Here is an 18905-nt window from a genome sequence, read left to right as displayed (position 1 = left end):
TCAGTGGAAGATCAACAGTTTTAAGAGTTTGGCAATAATGAGTCAAATTTAAAGAAATTATTTTTGTTACAAAATTGTGTACAGTCTACCAAGAAGTAAACTTCCATTGAAAACTTCTGCTTCACCTGAAATATTAATTCTTCCAATAAGGATAATTCAAGAAACTGAAGGCAAGTGTGGCTCATGTAAGAATTGGATAACCTTTAGAATGAAGTGCTATTTGTTTCATCAGTCTACCTGTATGAAATTATTAGATTAAAAAATAATTTTGGAAGATAAGTATCTTCAACTTTGTTGCAAGCACCCATGGAGGTACTACAAGCTCTCCACTTCCCTGGAACTTGTGAATGTTAATACCAGCAGGAACAGCTTCACTACAGGAGGGGACAGGGATCAGCATCATCCTGCTTCTTAGTAAGATTTGTACTTGTCTGCATTCTTCTAGAGACAAGAGATAGTCTCATTACCTAACACTGAGACTCCAGGCCTGGTAACTCTTGAGACTTTAAATCATCCCAACAGAGATCTAACTCTTGACTGTGACAGTAAAGGGAATAACCTTCTGAAGTACCCCAAAATAGGCAGCCAAAACAAATTAGAAGTTTTCAGTACAGAACAAAAGCAACTACCACAGAAACAGGTAGATGCTTTGGTATGTAAACAGGGAAGGTGTGCACTTTGATACATAACAGAAACCTCCTTAAACTGAATAGGCACAGGAAGGAGCATGTCACCTTTTACAACTTCAAAGGGGAAACCAGAAGAAAGGTGAGACAGACATATGCTACATGTGAGCTTGGGTTATGACATTATGACCTGGTGACTGACAGCAAAATACCCATATGGACAATTATCTGAAGAAGAAATAAAGTATTACAAATTAATATTAACAGAGAATTACTAGGCCTTGTCTCTAGTTAAAAAAAAAAATAAGAGGAAAAAACCCCATCATTTCTATATTCTGAGCCAATAATGACCTAATGCCCTTTTGGAAATAAATCTTACCTGATCAACTGTAAAGACTTTGATCCTTTCACTTCCCAACCATTTCTGAAATTCTTTTTTCCAGTTTTTCACCAGACTCCCAGGGGTGACCACCAGTGCCCGCTTCAGCACAGGTTTGCGTCCATAGGGCCCCTGGCGCAGCAGAGTCCAGACAAGGGCAATGCACTGCAGGGTTTTCCCCAAGCCCATCTCATCAGCCAGAATAGCTCCAGATCTGCCACTAACTCTGTAAGAGGTAATGAGGTGCTGGCATCATTTTAAAGGACATATCTATAACTATCCACAACTGCTTCAGGGATTTGCTTCTGTGCTTGTTTTCTGAAGTATAAAGAACCTATTTATATTTATTATGTCTCCTGTAGGTTTTTATTCAGTTGTACTAGATCTTAGAATGAAAATTCTCATTTTCTACAGAAACTCATTAGTCCTCTAAAACTAAAGCTTAAATCTACCTGGAACTAGAATTATCCAGTACCTTACAGAATCTATGACTTGAGAAAACTCTTTTGAAAACAATACTGTATTTTCTTTTTAACAGGTTGAAATAACATCTTTTTTATTCTAAATGCCAGAATTATAAATTACATGAATAATTTTGAATTATGAAATACAAATCTCAGAAAGCAGTGTTTTTCAGCATGGCTTTGATTATATCTGTATTTACAAAATTTGGTACATAGAAATGACAGGCCTTTTGGTGCACTAGCTTCTCATGACATCTGGCAAAGTCATGGCAAGCGTGATGCTACATTTAGGTCAGAAAAAACTTGTGCAGCCGCTTTTGGGAGAAAATTACTAATATTAATTAACTGAAAAATTGCTCAACACTTCCTAAGATGTCACATTTCAAACATGGGCAGGAAAATATTATAGGTATTAAAAGCTACAAGGATAATTATAACCTTACCTCATTCCCATTACACATTCATACAGAAATATAATTCCTTCTTTCTGATGTGGGCGTAGATTACTTGCAATGTAAGGATCTACAACTACATCCACCACGGGTAAACCAGCCTTATTGAACATCCACTGATGACTTGCATTTGGTCGTGGCATAACCAGAGAATCTTCAAGTTCAAAGCATAATCAAGCATTACTTTTAGTCTGTTAGCAAAACCTATTAAAGTCAATGATCTAATTACTGTTAAAAATACTGTTTATTATATTGACCATTGTCAGACTGAAAATACATTTATAAGTACCTAGATTGCCTTCTACAAAAAACCATTCTTTTAAAGAGGCTTTCCAAATAGTTTTTTTCTCAAAGGTAAAGATGATAAACTGAGAAATATGAGGAGGTTTTTTTGGATGAGGTGAAACTGCCTACCTAATAAAAATTGCTTGATGACTTTGAATTCATAAAGTTAAATTCATAGAGTTAAATTAGAAGAAGTTCCAAAATACTTCTGAATTGAAAATCTAAGAAAAAAAAATGACCTACATAAAATCTAAATACTCTAAATAGTACATTTCAAGGGGATAGTCTTGCAGTAGCCCAGAAAGACTTCTCTGCCCAAGAAACAGAGGTAAAAGCCACTGATTTGTTAAAGAAAAATAAGGGAGGCTTGAGTGTGAGCTGACAAAGACTGCCACAGCACATGAATAAAAGAAGTTGATGGGTTTGAAGACATGCAGAGGCAAAGAGAGAATGAAGTGTTGAGCAAGATCTGAATAACAGTTTTGCTTGCCATAATCTGTTTACAAACATTATGATTTTGCTAGACAACGTCCATTCTTGGGTTGCTCCTGCTGCTGCTACATACCTTCACTGAAAAACTGTATTGTCAGAGGACTGAATGAGAAAGCAATTTATAGCTTCTGGTATTTTTATGTCACTAGAGTAAACCTATACTGATAATTTATTTATGGGAATAGGTTGGTTAAAGGCTTATATCAGTCAGGGAGATTTTGTTTCCTACTGACAAAGGGTTGAGTTCTGATGGATTAAATCAAATTGTATGTGTATATATTTAAAAGCCAGTGGAGACAAAAAGATAACTTTTCTGACAAAAATGTGCATGAAAATGAGGAGAAAACAAGGCTTGGATAAACACTGGACTAAAAGCTTAAAAACTGTATGTGGAAGATGTAGCTTTATATCTTTGTCACTGTGCTCTGTTCTGCTGGCTTTCCATTCTGAGGAAGCTGCATTTTAATCAACTATAATCATAGACTTCATGATGAAGTGAAAACCTCTGACTGTTCTAATATCAGGGTCCTGGTCTTGTAAAGTATCTCAGTAACTTCTGCAAGAGGTAATGCAATCAGGCATTAAATAATGTGATCCTCCTGTGTAAGCAAACCTAAAGCCTGAGAGTCCAACCTGTTGATGTGTTGAGAGCTCCCAAAATATGATACAAGGTATGCAAATTCACTAGAAGTCACGGAAGATAACTAGAGTAAAAAGTAACTCTTTAACAAACTAGTGCAGAAACAGCAAAGTTGTTAATTTACATGCTGAATATATTCGCCTTTTTTTGGTCAGATTTTCAGTTAGAATGCTAATGCAGCATCATCTTGCAATCTCAGGAAGCAACAGTCTTAGATAAAATGTAATCAGGCTAAATTAAGACCAGAAGTTGGTGTTAATAAGGATGCTCTTTTATAATTACCACTTGACTAAGATTTCGTTGTTTATTTACATAGCAGACAGGTAACAGCTTCAAAAAGTCTCACAGTATCAGGATATGATGTAAGAACTCAGATGGAGGTATTATAGTAAGAATATAGAAAAAAGTTGTATTTTTTTAAATAAGCACAGCTCTGCTTAGCAACATTTTTTATGCTCATTTTTATCTTCCATCTGAAAGATAGAGCTACCAGCAGAATATAGCTCCTATATGGTTTGTAGACAAAAGAATAGTTCTGCTTAGATAATCAACACCACTTACACAACTGCTTAACCAGCCTGTTCCTATACAATATTTGAACTCTCATGGCTTTTCAGCACATAGTACTTCTAGCACTATAAAACTATAAACATTTATTCCAAAACATATCTGGTTGAGTTTTAGTTACACTCACTGGCTGTGAAGGATCAGGCATTGACAGAAGCAATTCTCTCAAAGTGGCACAACTTTTCTATTGCTGATCCTCCACTGCAATTACTGTGCTGTCACATTATGGCTGTATGTCACTGGCCCCAGTGGGAAGCTGGAACTCATCTAGAACTTATAGTATGTGTCAGATTGTTTCAATGATCAGTAAACTCATTTTCTTTAGCAAAACTCTTAGAAACTACTCTGATATGTTTCCACGGCCATCTGTAATAACTATGAAAAACTTTGTTCAGTGCAGAGTATTTTACTTGTTAGAAACACACATGACAAAATCCTAGCATGGTTAGATAATAGTACTGTATGTCAGAAATACTTCAGTAATACATTGAGGAACATGAACATTTTGGTTACACATTCAGTATTTTTTGGGAGTCAGAGGATGTTTAAAGAAACTGCAAAATTTCAATCTTACTTGTAGCATTTGGATCATGGCGAGGTTTGCAGCTCTGAGATTCTCTGAGCATATTCTCTTTAGTACTGGGTTGACAGACATTTTTGAACGGTTTACAGAATGGTTTTGTACTAGTTTGAGATAATGCAGATGCATCTGTGTCATGAGTCCCTATTCCAGCCTGAAAACACCTGCCACTGTTGAAATCATCTGCTGAAATTACACCCATCACTTCAATTTCTTTTCCGCCAACCATCAGTGTTTGACCTTCATCAAGGCTGTCTAACTCTTTAGCTTTATATCCAGTACCTAAAAGAACACAAAAATGAAATAATTAGGACAACATAGCAAGTACTACTTCCTTAACACCAGTACTCATCTGCAGGAAGGAAAAACTGTGAAAAAGTTACTCATTCTGAAACATTTAATTGTTACACATAAAGCCTTTCCCTCCTTAATAGAGTGACACGTGAGTGCTAATAATCAGAATTAGCAGAGTATATGAGCAAAGACTCAGTCACCCTCATCACCAACCAAGTCTACTGAATGTCAAACAGCTGTTTAAGACAGCTTTTAAAAAGTAGCTCCACATGGTAAAATCCAGAAGTTTCCCTTAATAACCATCCTAAGTCCTTTTCCCTTTCTTTCATGCCCCCAAAAGAAGTCTCCTGACCCCTCTTGTTATTGATCTAAACGGTGCATTCTACTTTTTAAATAATTCTACATTAGTTTTCTTACACTTAAAAGATTCATATGCCTCTGAAATCTTCACTTCTACATATGCTCTGGAACATGCTCTGATTATTGCCAAGATTTATGAGTGAGTTCAACACTTGTTGGGCTTGGTCAGGTGGGCATTCTCACTGCAGCTACAAATACAATTCCAAAACACAGCTACAGCTGGTGTCATTACAAAATACAGCTACAGCTGCCACTTCCTTTTAAGAGAACAGTGTAGGAAAGAGTGGGGGTTCCTACTTTTAAATAGCATTCTACTGGTTGAAGCTCTCACATAAGAATCAGAGGACATATAATTTATTTTCCTAACTCAGAGAGGTAAAAGCCACATCTCTGTTTCAGAATTCTTTACTTCAATTGTTGAATTTGTGTAAATTTGGATAAACAGGCTTTGATCCTTAGTGAGGCCAAAAAAAAAAACCCAAAAAAAAAAAAAACCAAAACCAAACCAAAACAAAAAAAAAAAAAGCAGAAACCCCCCCCAGACAAAAAAAAAAAAAAAAGGTAAGATTGTGTAGACCAGCAGTTAAATCACTCAGCTGTGAAGAAAGAAGCAAGGCTTCCCAAGGCACATTTTATCCAACAAACACCATATATAAAGTATAAAGTCTCCTGGAAACTGTTTGCAAAGCTTGGGTCTGCCGCTTCTAGGAATGTGAAAAATTGGAAGGTGAAGCTCTGCATCTGAATTCCTTCAAGAAGAAAAAATTACTGAGGTGTTTCACAGTGTAAGAGTCTAAGCAAGTGCTGAAAAACAGTCTGGAAAAGGGAAAGGGAGATACTTTTCCCCTCTCCTCTGGAAGTATTCAGAAAGCACACAGTGAACCTTGTTTGGCTCTTGAAGGAACACTTGCTTTCAGGAAAGAGCTGAAGATGCCTGAACACAAAAGAATACATGTGTCTTCCTAAATAAGATGCTTAGGGAGGGCATTTATGATCCCCTTTGCTCTGCATTTTGTTTTTCTGTTATTACCTCTACATAGCTTCAGGCTGAACACACTGAATACAGGTGTGTCCCTGTGCAGGTTCTGGTCAGAAGAGTCTAATTCTAATTCTGCATAGGCTTTAAGGGTAGATGGAAGCTGAGAAGGCAAAACTACAAAGCTCAACTGTTTATGCAGCTGCCAGAAATAACCGTTTCTGTAACATACAGCAATTTACAAGAGAGCACGTCCTAAATTCTTTGCAATGCATTATTAAGGAATTAGGACATTGCAGAGGAGAACAGTAAGATGTTCTGCTGCCTCAAAAATGAGCTATAAGCTGTGCTGATTTTAGGTTCCCTTGTGCCATCCTTGATCCTGCCCTGGTAAGCCTAAGGAAAAAAAGAAAAATTCTTCCTTTGCTTTTTACTTCCCATTTAAAAATAATAATCCCAAGGGCTCATGCACACTATAAGCTTCCCAGTATTACATACAATTTTGGAGGCAAGCACCACTGCTGGACCTTTCCTTCTCACTCAGTGAGTTAAATAATTGCAGAAATTTACCACTCACACTGCTTAAATTGGTCCATTTATTATCTTCTTAGAATCAATATGAATTGAAAGCAACTCTGAATGGGCAAGTTAGCACTAATGACACTGGTATTGTGCTCTCTGACACCATCTAACATGGTAAAAAAACTTTTAAGTTTTTTTTTAACTTGAGTTTTAAGAGAAAATCACAATGTTCATTTTTCTATTGTGTTTGCTGCTAATTCAAGAAGACAGGACTTGAAAAAACACAAGAACAACAGGGTGGTGGCTGATGCATTCCAGGCATTACTCTCTTTCACTCTGCCTTTTTCAAAAACAAGCAAGTCTGTACATATATTGCTTTGCTATAAATAAATTCAAATTAACTTCTAAGTCACAGACTGATTTGCAAATCAAAACTGCCTGGTCCTAACAAGGCTCACAATGACATGAGATCACAATGTCATGGTTGTAACAAAAGAGCAGAGAAGCCATCTCTGACCTAAAATAAATCAAATTATGCTTTGCAAAAACATTGTCCAATCCTACTCCCTTACAGAATATCTTTGGCTCCATTAGCAAAGTTAATTCTTGCTTTGCTTTAAGTAAAAAATTACTGCTCCAAGTTGATGGCAGCCTATGGTTTGCAAGTCTTATTTTTAACTCTGATATCAACCCAAACTATGTCTTACAGCAGCAGCTGCTGCTAAAACTACAAGACTAAAAATTGCTACACAGTTGACTTTGGCTGCGCAGGAAAATTTTGCTGTTTGCCTGTCTTTCCAACAAACATAACATTTTTAGCTGTTTGACAGGCTGAAAAGTAAAGATCCAACTTCTGAAATTCCTGATTGCCCTACTGCTGACCAAGATATCTACAAGAAAATTACCTGTGTCTTTTCCCTAAATTTTAACTCCTTCATTTCTGTATTATGTGAGCAACCAAAATCCACTACTCATCTCTCATTTAGCATTGCTGCTGAATTAGTACAGCCATTGATTTCCAGATTCTCTCTTTGGACTAGCATTTGGTGTTTCTGTGAAATATGTTATTCAGCCTGCTCCAGCCTCCCCCATGCATCTGCCTTATATGTAATAAATATAAAGCTGTCTTTTAGTCTTCCCCCCCACCCAGAGAAAAAAGACAAAGCAAAAGCAAACCCAAAATCTCCACTGTTTTTTCATCCTGTGGTCACCATTAGTATGAAGAACTAAAATATCTAAAGAGCTGGGTCTCTGTTAATTCAAAGCACAGTGATTTTCTGCCAGGTGTTCCTTTGAGCAAGTATGCAATTCCACAGTACCTCTGCCAATGTCTTTGCCTTCCATATCTTTCAATATTACTGACTTTCCTTTTGTAATAAGAATAGCATCGCCTTCCCACTTCTTGTGCTTTTTCTTTGATGCCTTACACCACACGACACTGAAATATTTCACAAGGCAGTCAGGTGCTTCCTGAGCTGCTTCTTCCTTTGCAGTCCCTGATGTTGGCAAATAGAGTGCATCTAAAAGGGAAATAAAATAACAAAGAATATCTCAGGTTCTCCTGATAAAGTGTACAGTCTTTTGCATTTCAAAAAAATCAAACCCAAGCTATAAATTTCGTCTTATATAAACAAAGTGGTATATTTCCTGTTCTTATGGTAAATTTGGATTGAGACAGAACACCACAAAGGACTAATCCTGAAAAAAAACAACAACAACAACGACAACAACAACAACAACAAAAAAAAACCAAAAAACCCAAAAAAAACCCCCCACCAAAACAACATTACATTGTTTCAGAAAGTATGTACTTCCAGGGAAATAAGATTACTTGTTGCATTAGTAAGTGACCTCCTAATTTGACATATATACAAAATGTTAAGAATGGAAAAAGAATAAAAGGAAAGGCTGAAAAAAAAAGCAAAAGGGAAATGACTACAGGAGAAAATGAAAACAGGGTCCTCGTGAGATGGTGCTGGGCAATGTTCTGAAAGCAAGCACAGGAAGACAGAACTCAGAAAAGGGAACAAAGGAGTCCAGGAACCAGATCTGGAGCTCAAGTCATCTGTACAAAGTAGCAGAATAACCATAACTGTAATAATACAAAATATAATTTTAACTTCTTTCCTTGCACCCTTCAAAAATAACTAGTTGTGCAAATCTTGAAGCAGACCATCTCTTGAGTATGCACCAACTCAAACACTGTTACTAGGCTTGATTTAGATTTGTCAGCAGTTACCCAGTTAAAAGTGTCATGGATGTCAATATTAATAGGCAATATTTAGGTTAATAAGGTTAAGAAATGATAACAGAACAGACAGCAGTTGATTATAATATTGATTAAGAATAAACACACGCTTTCAAAGTTAGCAATCTGAGACAAGTAATGATAGAGAAGTCACCAGAATTACCTAAAGGAATATCTGTAGCATTCCTTTTCAGCACATGCACAGCTTCAAAAGGAGAATCAGACTAATTTTCATTAAAATACCCTTGCATGCTGGTTAAAAGCTTAAATAGGTTTGCTCCTTTGATTCCATCTGGGATTCAACACTATACAAATCTGTTACAAAAAAGCGCTTATGCCACAGACTAACTTTTCCAAAATTTGCAAGTGTGCTGGTATTTAAAGGAGAAGCAGCAAGAGGAAATTCTTGCTCACACTAACAGTCCAACAAAGAAGCAGCTTCACCACTTCTACATCAATATTCCTAAAACTGCAAAATACTCCTAAGTTACACGCCTAAAATGAGTTCAATTTTTCAGACTGGTGTTTACTAAAAAGGTATTATCTAAATGAAAAATGCTGTATTTATCTAGTTGAATATTCTTTCCAAAACAGCCCAGAAGTTGTATTGTCTGTATAGAACTCTATGCTGACACAATGCCTACAGCAGACAGGATTTTCCATACGTAGATGTTTCTTCAGTGCATTAGCCAACATCTGTAGTTTCATGCAGCAGATATGTCCCCATCTCCAAGGAATAACAGAGCAGCTACTGAATACTGGCATTTCACAGAAGGATAAGAATATGGAATACAGTAACCCTTTGTGAAATGTAGGGGGTTCTTTGTAGATGAATCTTGGTAAATGAACCAAACAGTAACAAAAAAATCCTTGCAGCTCTGTAAAAGAGTTAAAAGGCTCTATTGGATCTTCAGTAATCACAAGTGGTAAGATTTAGAGAAGTGAAAGAGAGAGAGGGGAAGAGAGGAAACCTGTACCTTGCAAAAGATTAATTTTATTCTATATTGGCTTCTAATTGTAAATTGATTCAACAAATAAATGCAAGATGGTTTTCTTTTTGTTTTTTCAAACTGATTCTCTTAGTTTATTCAACAACTACTTTCCTTATATTAAGATTTTAAACTATTACTGCAAGAACTGGAGATTTCACTGCAGGATTTTCTTCTTCTTTCTTGAAGGATGGCAATCCATAAACAAATGACCACCTCTTTGTCTCTTTCACTGACCTCCCACATGAGTTTGGTGACCCCTGAGATCTGTGTTATGGTCATTGCTCTTTTACTCAGGGCATCCTGGATGGTATTATCTGAATTACCAGTAGCTTAACTTTCAAGTCAATAACAAGTGTTTAAACTTTTCTTATCCCTGCTTCATTTAAAATAATTAGAAAACAAAAAATTTAGAAACAAAGTTGGAAATTGACAGCCTTTTGTTATAGTGACTTCTGCTGAAGATTTCCAAAGCATCCTGTCCCCAGTAAGAAGCAAACTGGGCACCAATATTCCATGCAATACTACCATGTTTCTATGCAGAAAATGAAAAATTATAGCTTCTGCAATGTTCAGATTTCTTCCCTCAATTTGTCTTCTGAATTACCATAACTTCTGTTTACAGAAATATTCAATAACAATTTGTTTCTATGCTACAGAAATTATCTTCCTTTTGCCAATAACTACAGTATATTTTCAGATAAAAATGTAAGGTTGTTTTTTTTTTATTAACATTTCTATGTAAAAATAATTATATCCTCTCAAAATTATCTTTCACATCATTTCCTTGCATAGAAAACCTAAACCTGTTCACCAACAATGCTGATTAGGTACTTGCATTCAACCTTCTTTTTATCTTATCAGTTTTGTTCGTATTCAGCTTCACACCTATTTAACTTAAAATATTATTCCAGTGCAATAGCAGAATATTCAAATTCAGTAACTACAGTGTCATGAGCTTTTCAGGAATTGAAATGAGAATGGTATGTTATGCACAGGAACTAAGTTCAGTGTTTAATATAGGGGTACAGTGAGCAGTGGATTCAACAGCATTCAACCTTACTGCTCAGAGACAATAGACAGTATCTGAAATACAGCTGGATTTGCTGAGACCCTGGAAGACAAACTGCAACTCTACCTTCTGGGCTCTGCTGTTAATCAGTTTGGAGTGAAACTAATAAGTAACAGCAACCATGCATACCCTGTGGTATGAGAAACATCAGGAAATCATGCCCCCTCATTTCTCTCCCAAGCAGCCAAAAGCCCAGCCTGGCAGTGAGGTTTGCTTAGCCATGAAGAAACAGCAGCAAGAGCCATGGCTTTCCTCCCAAAGGAAGGGCTTGGGAACTTTAAAGACATGGCTAACAAGGCTTTGAAAAGCTCCCACAAATAAAGCTTTCTCTCTGTGGTTGAGAAAACAAGGGCTTAGGTTTCAAGATATAAACCATAGCCTCGCTGATACGAGGAAAAGTTTCAGCAGCCTCAGGAAGGTGATGATTTACAGAAATCGGGACGGGATCCAGGAGAGGGGACGGGGAGCATTCCAATGGCAAACCAGTTTAACCAGTTTCTGATGAGCAGGATTTAGAGCAAATGCATCGATTAAGTGCCTTAGGTTACTCCCAAAGCAGCAAGGAAGCAGCTGCACTAGGAATGAGTCCCCAGGGTAAGCCCAGCGTTCATTTCCAGGGCACGGTGGCTCCGCACGGTAAGCACAGCGTTGCCCTGAGGAGCACTGCAGAGGGGCACGCTCCAGTGAGCCGGGCACTGGCACCTTGGCCTGGGTGTGGTTTAATGGATGCCTTAACCCCATCCAACTGCAGGCTGCTGCCAAAGCCCATGAGCTCACCTTTCCTTCCCTCTCCTGCTCTGCTTCTCATCCACCAGCTGCAGGAAAGCCAGCCCAATGAACCCCATCACTACAGCCCATACAGGGAAGGGGTATGTGCAGTTTGGACCAAGCAGACTGGGAGGCTGCCCATCTTTTTTGTAGCAGCTGCTGTTAGGTTGGGGTGATTTTCAAACCATGGGTCCTGTGTTACCCATCACCTTCACACCTGAACTTCCATGACATAAGCAGGTATGAAACAACAGGTGAGTTTTCCCTCAACTGCTCTGAATCTTCCCAATCAAAAGTACTGGCACAATGCAAAAATTACAGCTTAGAGAGGACAATTTTGATTCAAGTTGTACTCTGTAGCACTAAAGAATAATTAAGAAGGGAGGGAGGCAAATAAAAAAATCTGAACTGCAGCAAAAGGAGATCGAGGCTTTGAATGAACCACAGCCCAAACTCAATGCCAGTGCTCTGCTGTAGCCTCTGCAGTGACTGCTCAGGTGCTATCAGTCTGCTCCATGGAGCCTGCACCATCTCCTTCTTCTGAGCAGAGGAAGTAATTGAAAAGTTCCTTAATTAATTTGTAACATTTTGAGAACAGACATTTACATAGCAGTTAAATGTCTAGTTGCCTATGGAAGATCTATATGTCACACACTCCGAAGATATCCCAGGCATATTTAAAGAAATATGAGTCAGATAGCATTATCTTTCACTTGCAAAGCTATTTCAGTCTAATAATAAACTTAATACTATGCTACCATGTAAATGTATATCAGTGTGCCTCCCAGATGGAAAAAACAATGTAATAACTCTTCCCATGGAACTTCTGTGAGACCTCAGGAGGAGTGCAAACAGTAAGAGTCAATCTGGCTTGCCCTAAACCTACAGGAATCAATGACAGTTGGGATTACATTTCAGAGTAATTTGATTACAAGCCAGTGCTTTGTACCTCTCTTTCCAAGACAAAATGTATTTGTAATTCATTTCTCATGTATGAGCATAGATAACAAGCTCACCTAAAGAATGATATTTCAAGCAGAAATATTTTCTTTGGACAACATATCATTGTTCTAAATTCAAAATTATTTTTAAAGAAAAATGCAAATGATAAAAAATAAATAATATTTTTAAACTTCTGTTTCAAAGTCTCTTAATTATCTGAAATGCCAATCAAACTAGCCTCTAGATTCCTGACCATGCAATACTATGGGGATTTCCTTTAGTAGATTTTATTTTACAAAGCTAATAACTTTGCCAGGTCTTCATAGCTAATAATTTTGCCAGGCCTCCATAAGTCCATAGTACATCTTCCATGCTAGCTGTCTCAGTTTAAGCACACATATTCACACACATGCACAATGTTCATAAAAACTGGCAGTGAAAGAAAAATCACTGTTTATAAGAAAAAAAATCACAGATGAATCCAGTCTTAGCCACAATGAACTCTTATTTCTTTTAGAAGCTCTACTAACTCAATGCTCTGGCAATGAATCTAAAAATCTGTGGAGGAGATAACACTTTTTTTTTTTGCTAAGCTAAAACTTTTTCCATTCCTGAAAGCTAAAATCTCTTAGAAATAAATGCAGTTTGTACAGTATCCACAGCTTAATTTCTTGAGGATTACACACTGGACATGCTCTAACTGAGGCTGAGAACAGGTTTCTCTGTAGTCACAGCTTTCACTGCTCAGACCAAAGTTGAGTTTCTTCCACAATTCCACTGGGGAATTTTTCCACAGCCCTCTCTTTCAGAACATCTTCCCCCCTCCTGACACCAAACAAGTAAGGATGGCAGAAGGGACACAGACCAGCTACAAGGAAAAGCAATTTTGGAGATGAAGCCTGAAAACAAGAAAGACTATTGCTGGAAAGGAATGCTGAGGTTGAACCAGTGGAAAATTGGCAACTGGGTAAAAGACTGGAAGTCTAAGCTGGAAGCAGAGCATGCAGGGAAAGGCTAGAAACCAGACAGGGAGTAAAAGAGTAAGAAAACAACAGGATATGTTAGGAAGATGGTTAGGGAGAACCACTCAGGCAGACTGGGATTGGGGTCCAGTATAAAAGTCAAGGACCAGAGAGAGTTGGAATTTCCTGCATAGGAGGTGGTGCAAAAAAAACCCCAAAAACTTACTGCATCTCATCTCTGACCCTCAAAATGCAAGATTCACTAGAATATGTACAGCTGGAAAACACTGAGGGAAATCACAGGACAACTTGGGAGGAAAAAATGAGAACAGGAGCTGATTAGGCAATGACAGGGAAAATAGAAGTGGAAAATGACAACAGAAGAAACCAACTAAAGACAACATGGTATTGTCACATAAAAAATGGCAAGCAGTTGGGCACAGAAGGGCACTGACTGCACAAAGACATGAAGGGCACTCACATAAACACAACATCCTGGTAAACAGGGCAGACTCAGGTTTGGTAGCTGCTCCTTTGGGAATAGGAATAGGGCTGCAATGGAAAGTTTAGATGCAATGTAAGAGATGGAGGTAATTAAGCTCCCGAACCGGATCCATTTCACAGATCATTCCCTGGAAGACAAACCCAAATCAATTCTGACTTTAGGACCAGCAGAAGACCAGAATCAGACAAATATCTTTTAGTGGACAAGTCCACATAGGCAAAGCAGGAGCTAGAGCTTGAATCATCATATCACTTTCCCTGAAGTCCCCTCAGTACCTTCTGCCCTTCAACACAAAAAATTTTCGGTCTTTCAATTTCTTTGCTGTCATCAACCTTGGGCAAAACTCACTGGGCAAACCACTGCATGCCTTGATATTAATGGTGTACACTGAATTCAGTGACGTCTTACTGCAGTAATTTGATTTATTACTTTAAAGGGGAAAGATAAGGTTTTCAACCCTGTCTTACATAGATGAAAATACCAACTTATATGGAATAATCTTTTTAGAAATGTTAATTTGCTCCAAAACCCAAAAGATTAACAACCTTATGGTAAGAAACTATGCTACCCATCTGCCCACAACTCCTATGACCCATCTTCATCAAGTGAATAGTTCTAAGGCTGTGAAGTCAAGCAAAGTTTGAAGATGTCAAAAATAAGGTGTTCCAGTGATCTGATCTGCCTCACTGTGCATAAGTATCCATGATAAAGTCTTCAGAGAAAGCATGCTGCACTACAGTGCCATGGGACCTCTTGTTCATTCAGTGCAGAGAACTGCTGGAAAAGCAGGAACAGTGGTAGGAAAAAAGGCTGCTGTTGTCTCTGCCATCCCTGCACTGCTTTATTTTAAATTGCAAAGGTGTGGGATGGACAAGGCTGCAAGGACAGATAGTCAAATCTTGTGGTTAGATAATGAATAATGCCTTAAAGGACTGGACTTTGCTTGCATGCTTTCTGGAGTTTCTCTGTGATGTAAAGAAAGTCATTTAACCCCAACTTTCAGCAAAAAATATTTGTTTGAGCACCTGAGTTATGATTCAGTCTCATTTGTATTAATAGTGAACACTCATGGGTGTAACTGGAAGTTGTGGTTGGGAAAGATTAACTGTACAGTATCCTAAAGCACTGGGACAATGCAGTCCTCCATGATTCAGTCTGCACCATCCATAAAAGTAGAGCCTTTTGGTGTTTTTCTCTCTGCCTCAACTCGCACTTTATCTCCTAGAAAGTGGAGGTTGCATCAACTTTTGTCTCACAAGGATGTTGTGAAACGCAATTACATCTCGTAGGCACTCAGATACTATCACAATGAGCACCAGAGGGAAAAAAAAATTAGCTAAATAATTCAAAATAGTTTGAAAAATGTGCTGAGAACAAGGCGTAGCTCTATAACTGAACAAAGAGGTGGAAAGAAAATACTGAATAGTGACTCACTGAGTTGACCCAGTCCATTCTGTGAACTGGCAAGGAAGCCCACAGAAATACAATCCTTAATCATGTACCTAATGGTGATACCCAACAGAACGTGAAAACTGGGTTCAGGTTGTGTTATTTATGAGTTTTTGAACACTTGAGTAGTAACCTTTATTTTCAAATAGGAGCCTTCTATATACAATAACAGAGCTGGTAGATGTACTTAATTCAAACCTGTAGGAACAATCCTCTCATCGCCATTTAATGAAATATTTACCTCTTAAGGGTATCAGCTGTAGAGGAGGGAGGATGGAGAGCACATACTTTTAAAATTACAGCTCCATGGCAGAAAACTATTCTTCCTAAACCTCTCAGCTGTCTAAAAATCCAACTGACTCCAGCTTTCACTGTAAAAATTTAATGAACTAAGCTGAAAGCTTCTGTCAGGTCTACAGAAATAGATGTGCAAGTCCTATTATCAAAGGAAAAAGCAGCATCATTGAGAATTCTGAAAGGCTGCAGGCATCATTCGGTGCAGTGAGCCAGATCAGCTCAGTAAAACATTGGAACCAGTCAAATGCCATCCAAATCGACTGTTTACTATACTTCTTAATGTTGCCATCCACACTGAAAGTTGTTTTGATTAATTTGTCAAGTAAAGGGGTTTTTACTTCAAAAAATAAATGCAGAAATGAGACCCGAAAGCAAAATTTATTCTTGGGTTCTGTAAATATTGAATGTTATTGCAATAAATTAGAGTGTAAATGTGATATGAAAATATTCCAAATATTTAAATTACCAAAACCCCCACATTATTAGAAAATAGTTAATAGACTATTACACAATCACAGGCTAATTGTAGCCTTCTCAAAAAGCAGTCATTTTTGGAAGCAGTTTGCAGAGATGTAAGTGTTCATCCTTTTGTGTTTAAGTGTAAATGGAAGATATTCAGCTAGACCCGTATGTGGTACTTTGAAAATATGTGGTTTGGCATTCTCTTAAGTATTTCTTATTACTTCTGTCATTTTTTTTTTGAAAACTATTAGAGAACTATTTCTGTACTGTACAAAATCTCTGTTTCTGAAATGCAAAGACAGATCAGTAAGAAAAAGCAAGCAGGCAGAAAGGGATTTATTAAGATTACATATCCTGCATATTAACATCTGGTTTTGCACATACTGGAAGTAAAAACACTTTTAATGTCCTGTTTGTGTTTGTTAATGGCCATCTTTGATTTTCCTGGATTGTAGTAAAGAGTCCTTCAAATACAAGTAATCAATAAAACTTATGCCCACTGTCACAAGCATGAAACCCAACATATTCCTGTCCTAAATTATTTAAACAGGACTGTTTAAAATTTATGACATTACCCTGTGAAGAGGCACACAAAGGATGAGTCATATTTTTTAGAACTTTCATGTGTTATGCAGCAATGATTACTTGCAGAGTGGCTGACGAAATATTTGGAAAGGGAAAAAGTAATCTTTCCAAATCAAGTTACATAACTTTGATTTACATAAATGTAATCCATTCAGTAGTTCAAGCAGAAAAGTAATATTTATGGCCCAAACACAAAAACCTAGAGCTTTAGTTGTAATTCTTACTAGGAAAGCAAAATAGCACCAGGAAAATGAAGGAGGGAACAGAAGAAATTCATCACTGTGGAGATACAAGGTGTTTACTGTGCTGCCTTTGTTGGCTCTAGATGTAAGAAAACTGAATACAATTTAAACTGCATTGAAATTCCAATGCAATTAATAAGATGATTCCATGCAGGAAGCCTTAAATTCGTGATGCCTTTAACAGACCCTACTTTATGTCAACCCTGCCTATTTTTGGTCCCGAGCTGACCACTTATATAAGGAAACGCTAGAAGACATGGAGATGTGGCAGCTTTCCATCAGCAGCCCAGCTCTACTTGCTATTCCCAAAGGACTGCTTTGACTCTTGGTGTCACTGGAAAGCCTCTGCAGCACGTGCAGCTCTTCTTACCAACTGCCCCATGTGTATCTCATTGGGTATATGAGTGCCTACAAACATAAGTGCATGGGCACGCTCATGAGAGAAGCATGAGATTTAGAAAAAGATTAAATTTATCTCTATTTTCTTTGAAAACAAGCTTTAGAGATGCCCACTAGATCTTCAGAGTTAAAGTATCTGAAACTTTCTGAGTAGATTTAAGTTCTGCACTGCTGAAAAACATCTTTAGTGCCATCTCAGAAGTTCACTTAGGAATTGTGTATTTTCAAAACTCAAGTACAGCAAATTAGCACATATAGTTAGTTACATAACAAAAACTATTCTGAAAGGAATATATTTTATCTAGCAGAAATAATTATAACTAACAGCAAAGGCTAAGTTCCCTAAATGAACTTAGTCCAGCCTTTTCTGCACACACACTATGCAGCACTCTGAATCACAGAGCTACAATCCGTATTTTCCAGGCTATTGCTGATCTTTTTGCAAAAGAGCTGGGCCATTACCCATCCAGCTGGACAGACCAACAGCTCTGAAATCTTTACTGCCCCAAAAGAAAGGCACATGTACTTGAGATCCTTGTTGTCATCTGCAACTCTCTGGACCTAAACAAATGGCTCCCTCACTGAGGCTGTCTGTCCCATTATTGGCAGAACTACAGACACATTTTCTTGCTTTCACTCAAGGTGTTCAGAGCTGAGAACTCCCTGATCCACTCTCAAGAGTGCAATGTGCTCAGGCTAGACAGGCCTGATTCCTAAGAATCAGTTGTTATGGACTACATCCAAAGTGTAAAAAACTTGTTCCGAAAATGACCACCTTCTGTGTTTGTTAATGACTTACAAATTAAGACAAACTTGAGTGAGGTTTTATATGAATGCCCAAAGACCAGCTTGATGCCAAGTTTCAAGTACTTTTTCAAAAGCACAGGGAAACTGGAACGCTACAAAGGAAAGATGAGAAAAATTCAATATATGCTAAACAGAGTATTCTCCCTGCAATTTGCTTCACAGGAAAAAGATGAGTCATCAACAAACACATATATAGAACACACACACTCTAGCCTGAGAGGAGTTAACAGCATAAAGTGGCTTGGCCAAACTGCCAGTTAATGCTACTAAGGTCATCTTGTCATGTACAACCTTCTGCCAAAGCCTCCTCACAGTGCAAAGCAGTGCAGACATTACTTGGGTGAAACCTGCAGAGCTTACAATTCAATTTTGTCGGGGGTGGCTTACAGTGCAGCCTGAAACAAATGCCATATTAGAATGGCAAGTGGCCTATGGAAAATGTATCTGCAAACTGCTGCTGAGTTATGATGTATTACTTCTTTCACATGACATATTCAGTGATTAACAACAAATAAAACTCGACACTACTGCAGGTTGTTAT

At 37.7% G+C, this 18905-nt stretch overlaps 1 protein-coding gene across 6 annotated transcripts in view; it reads right to left on the bottom strand.

Moving 5' to 3' along the window:
- The window catches only part of RAD54B (RAD54 homolog B), a 63561-nt gene that overhangs the window by 16134 nt on the left and 28522 nt on the right, over positions 1 to 18905 (bottom strand). For 3 of the 6 annotated variants that reach the window (XM_054632494.2, XM_077187879.1, XM_077187873.1), the window contains exons 4-7: positions 7957 to 8157; positions 4480 to 4767; positions 1913 to 2075; positions 1006 to 1231 (exon numbers count right to left, since the gene is read on the bottom strand). In XM_054632494.2, coding sequence (XP_054488469.2) covers positions 1006 to 1231; positions 1913 to 2075; positions 4480 to 4767; positions 7957 to 8157 — 878 coding nt within the window. Of the gene's footprint in view, positions 1 to 1005; positions 1232 to 1912; positions 2076 to 4479; positions 4768 to 7956; positions 8158 to 9048; positions 9174 to 14099; positions 14188 to 18905 lie in introns of those variants that run through there. The other 3 variants (XM_077187884.1, XM_077187890.1, XM_077187866.1) reach the window with 3 other exon arrangements.

The sequence above is a fragment of the Agelaius phoeniceus genome, chromosome 1, assembly GCF_051311805.1.
Source record: "Agelaius phoeniceus isolate bAgePho1 chromosome 1, bAgePho1.hap1, whole genome shotgun sequence".
In the NCBI taxonomy this organism is placed as follows: Eukaryota; Metazoa; Chordata; class Aves; order Passeriformes; family Icteridae; genus Agelaius; species Agelaius phoeniceus.
Note: the sequence above shows the minus strand (reverse complement) of the source record. Positions and strands in the feature narration are given on the sequence as shown.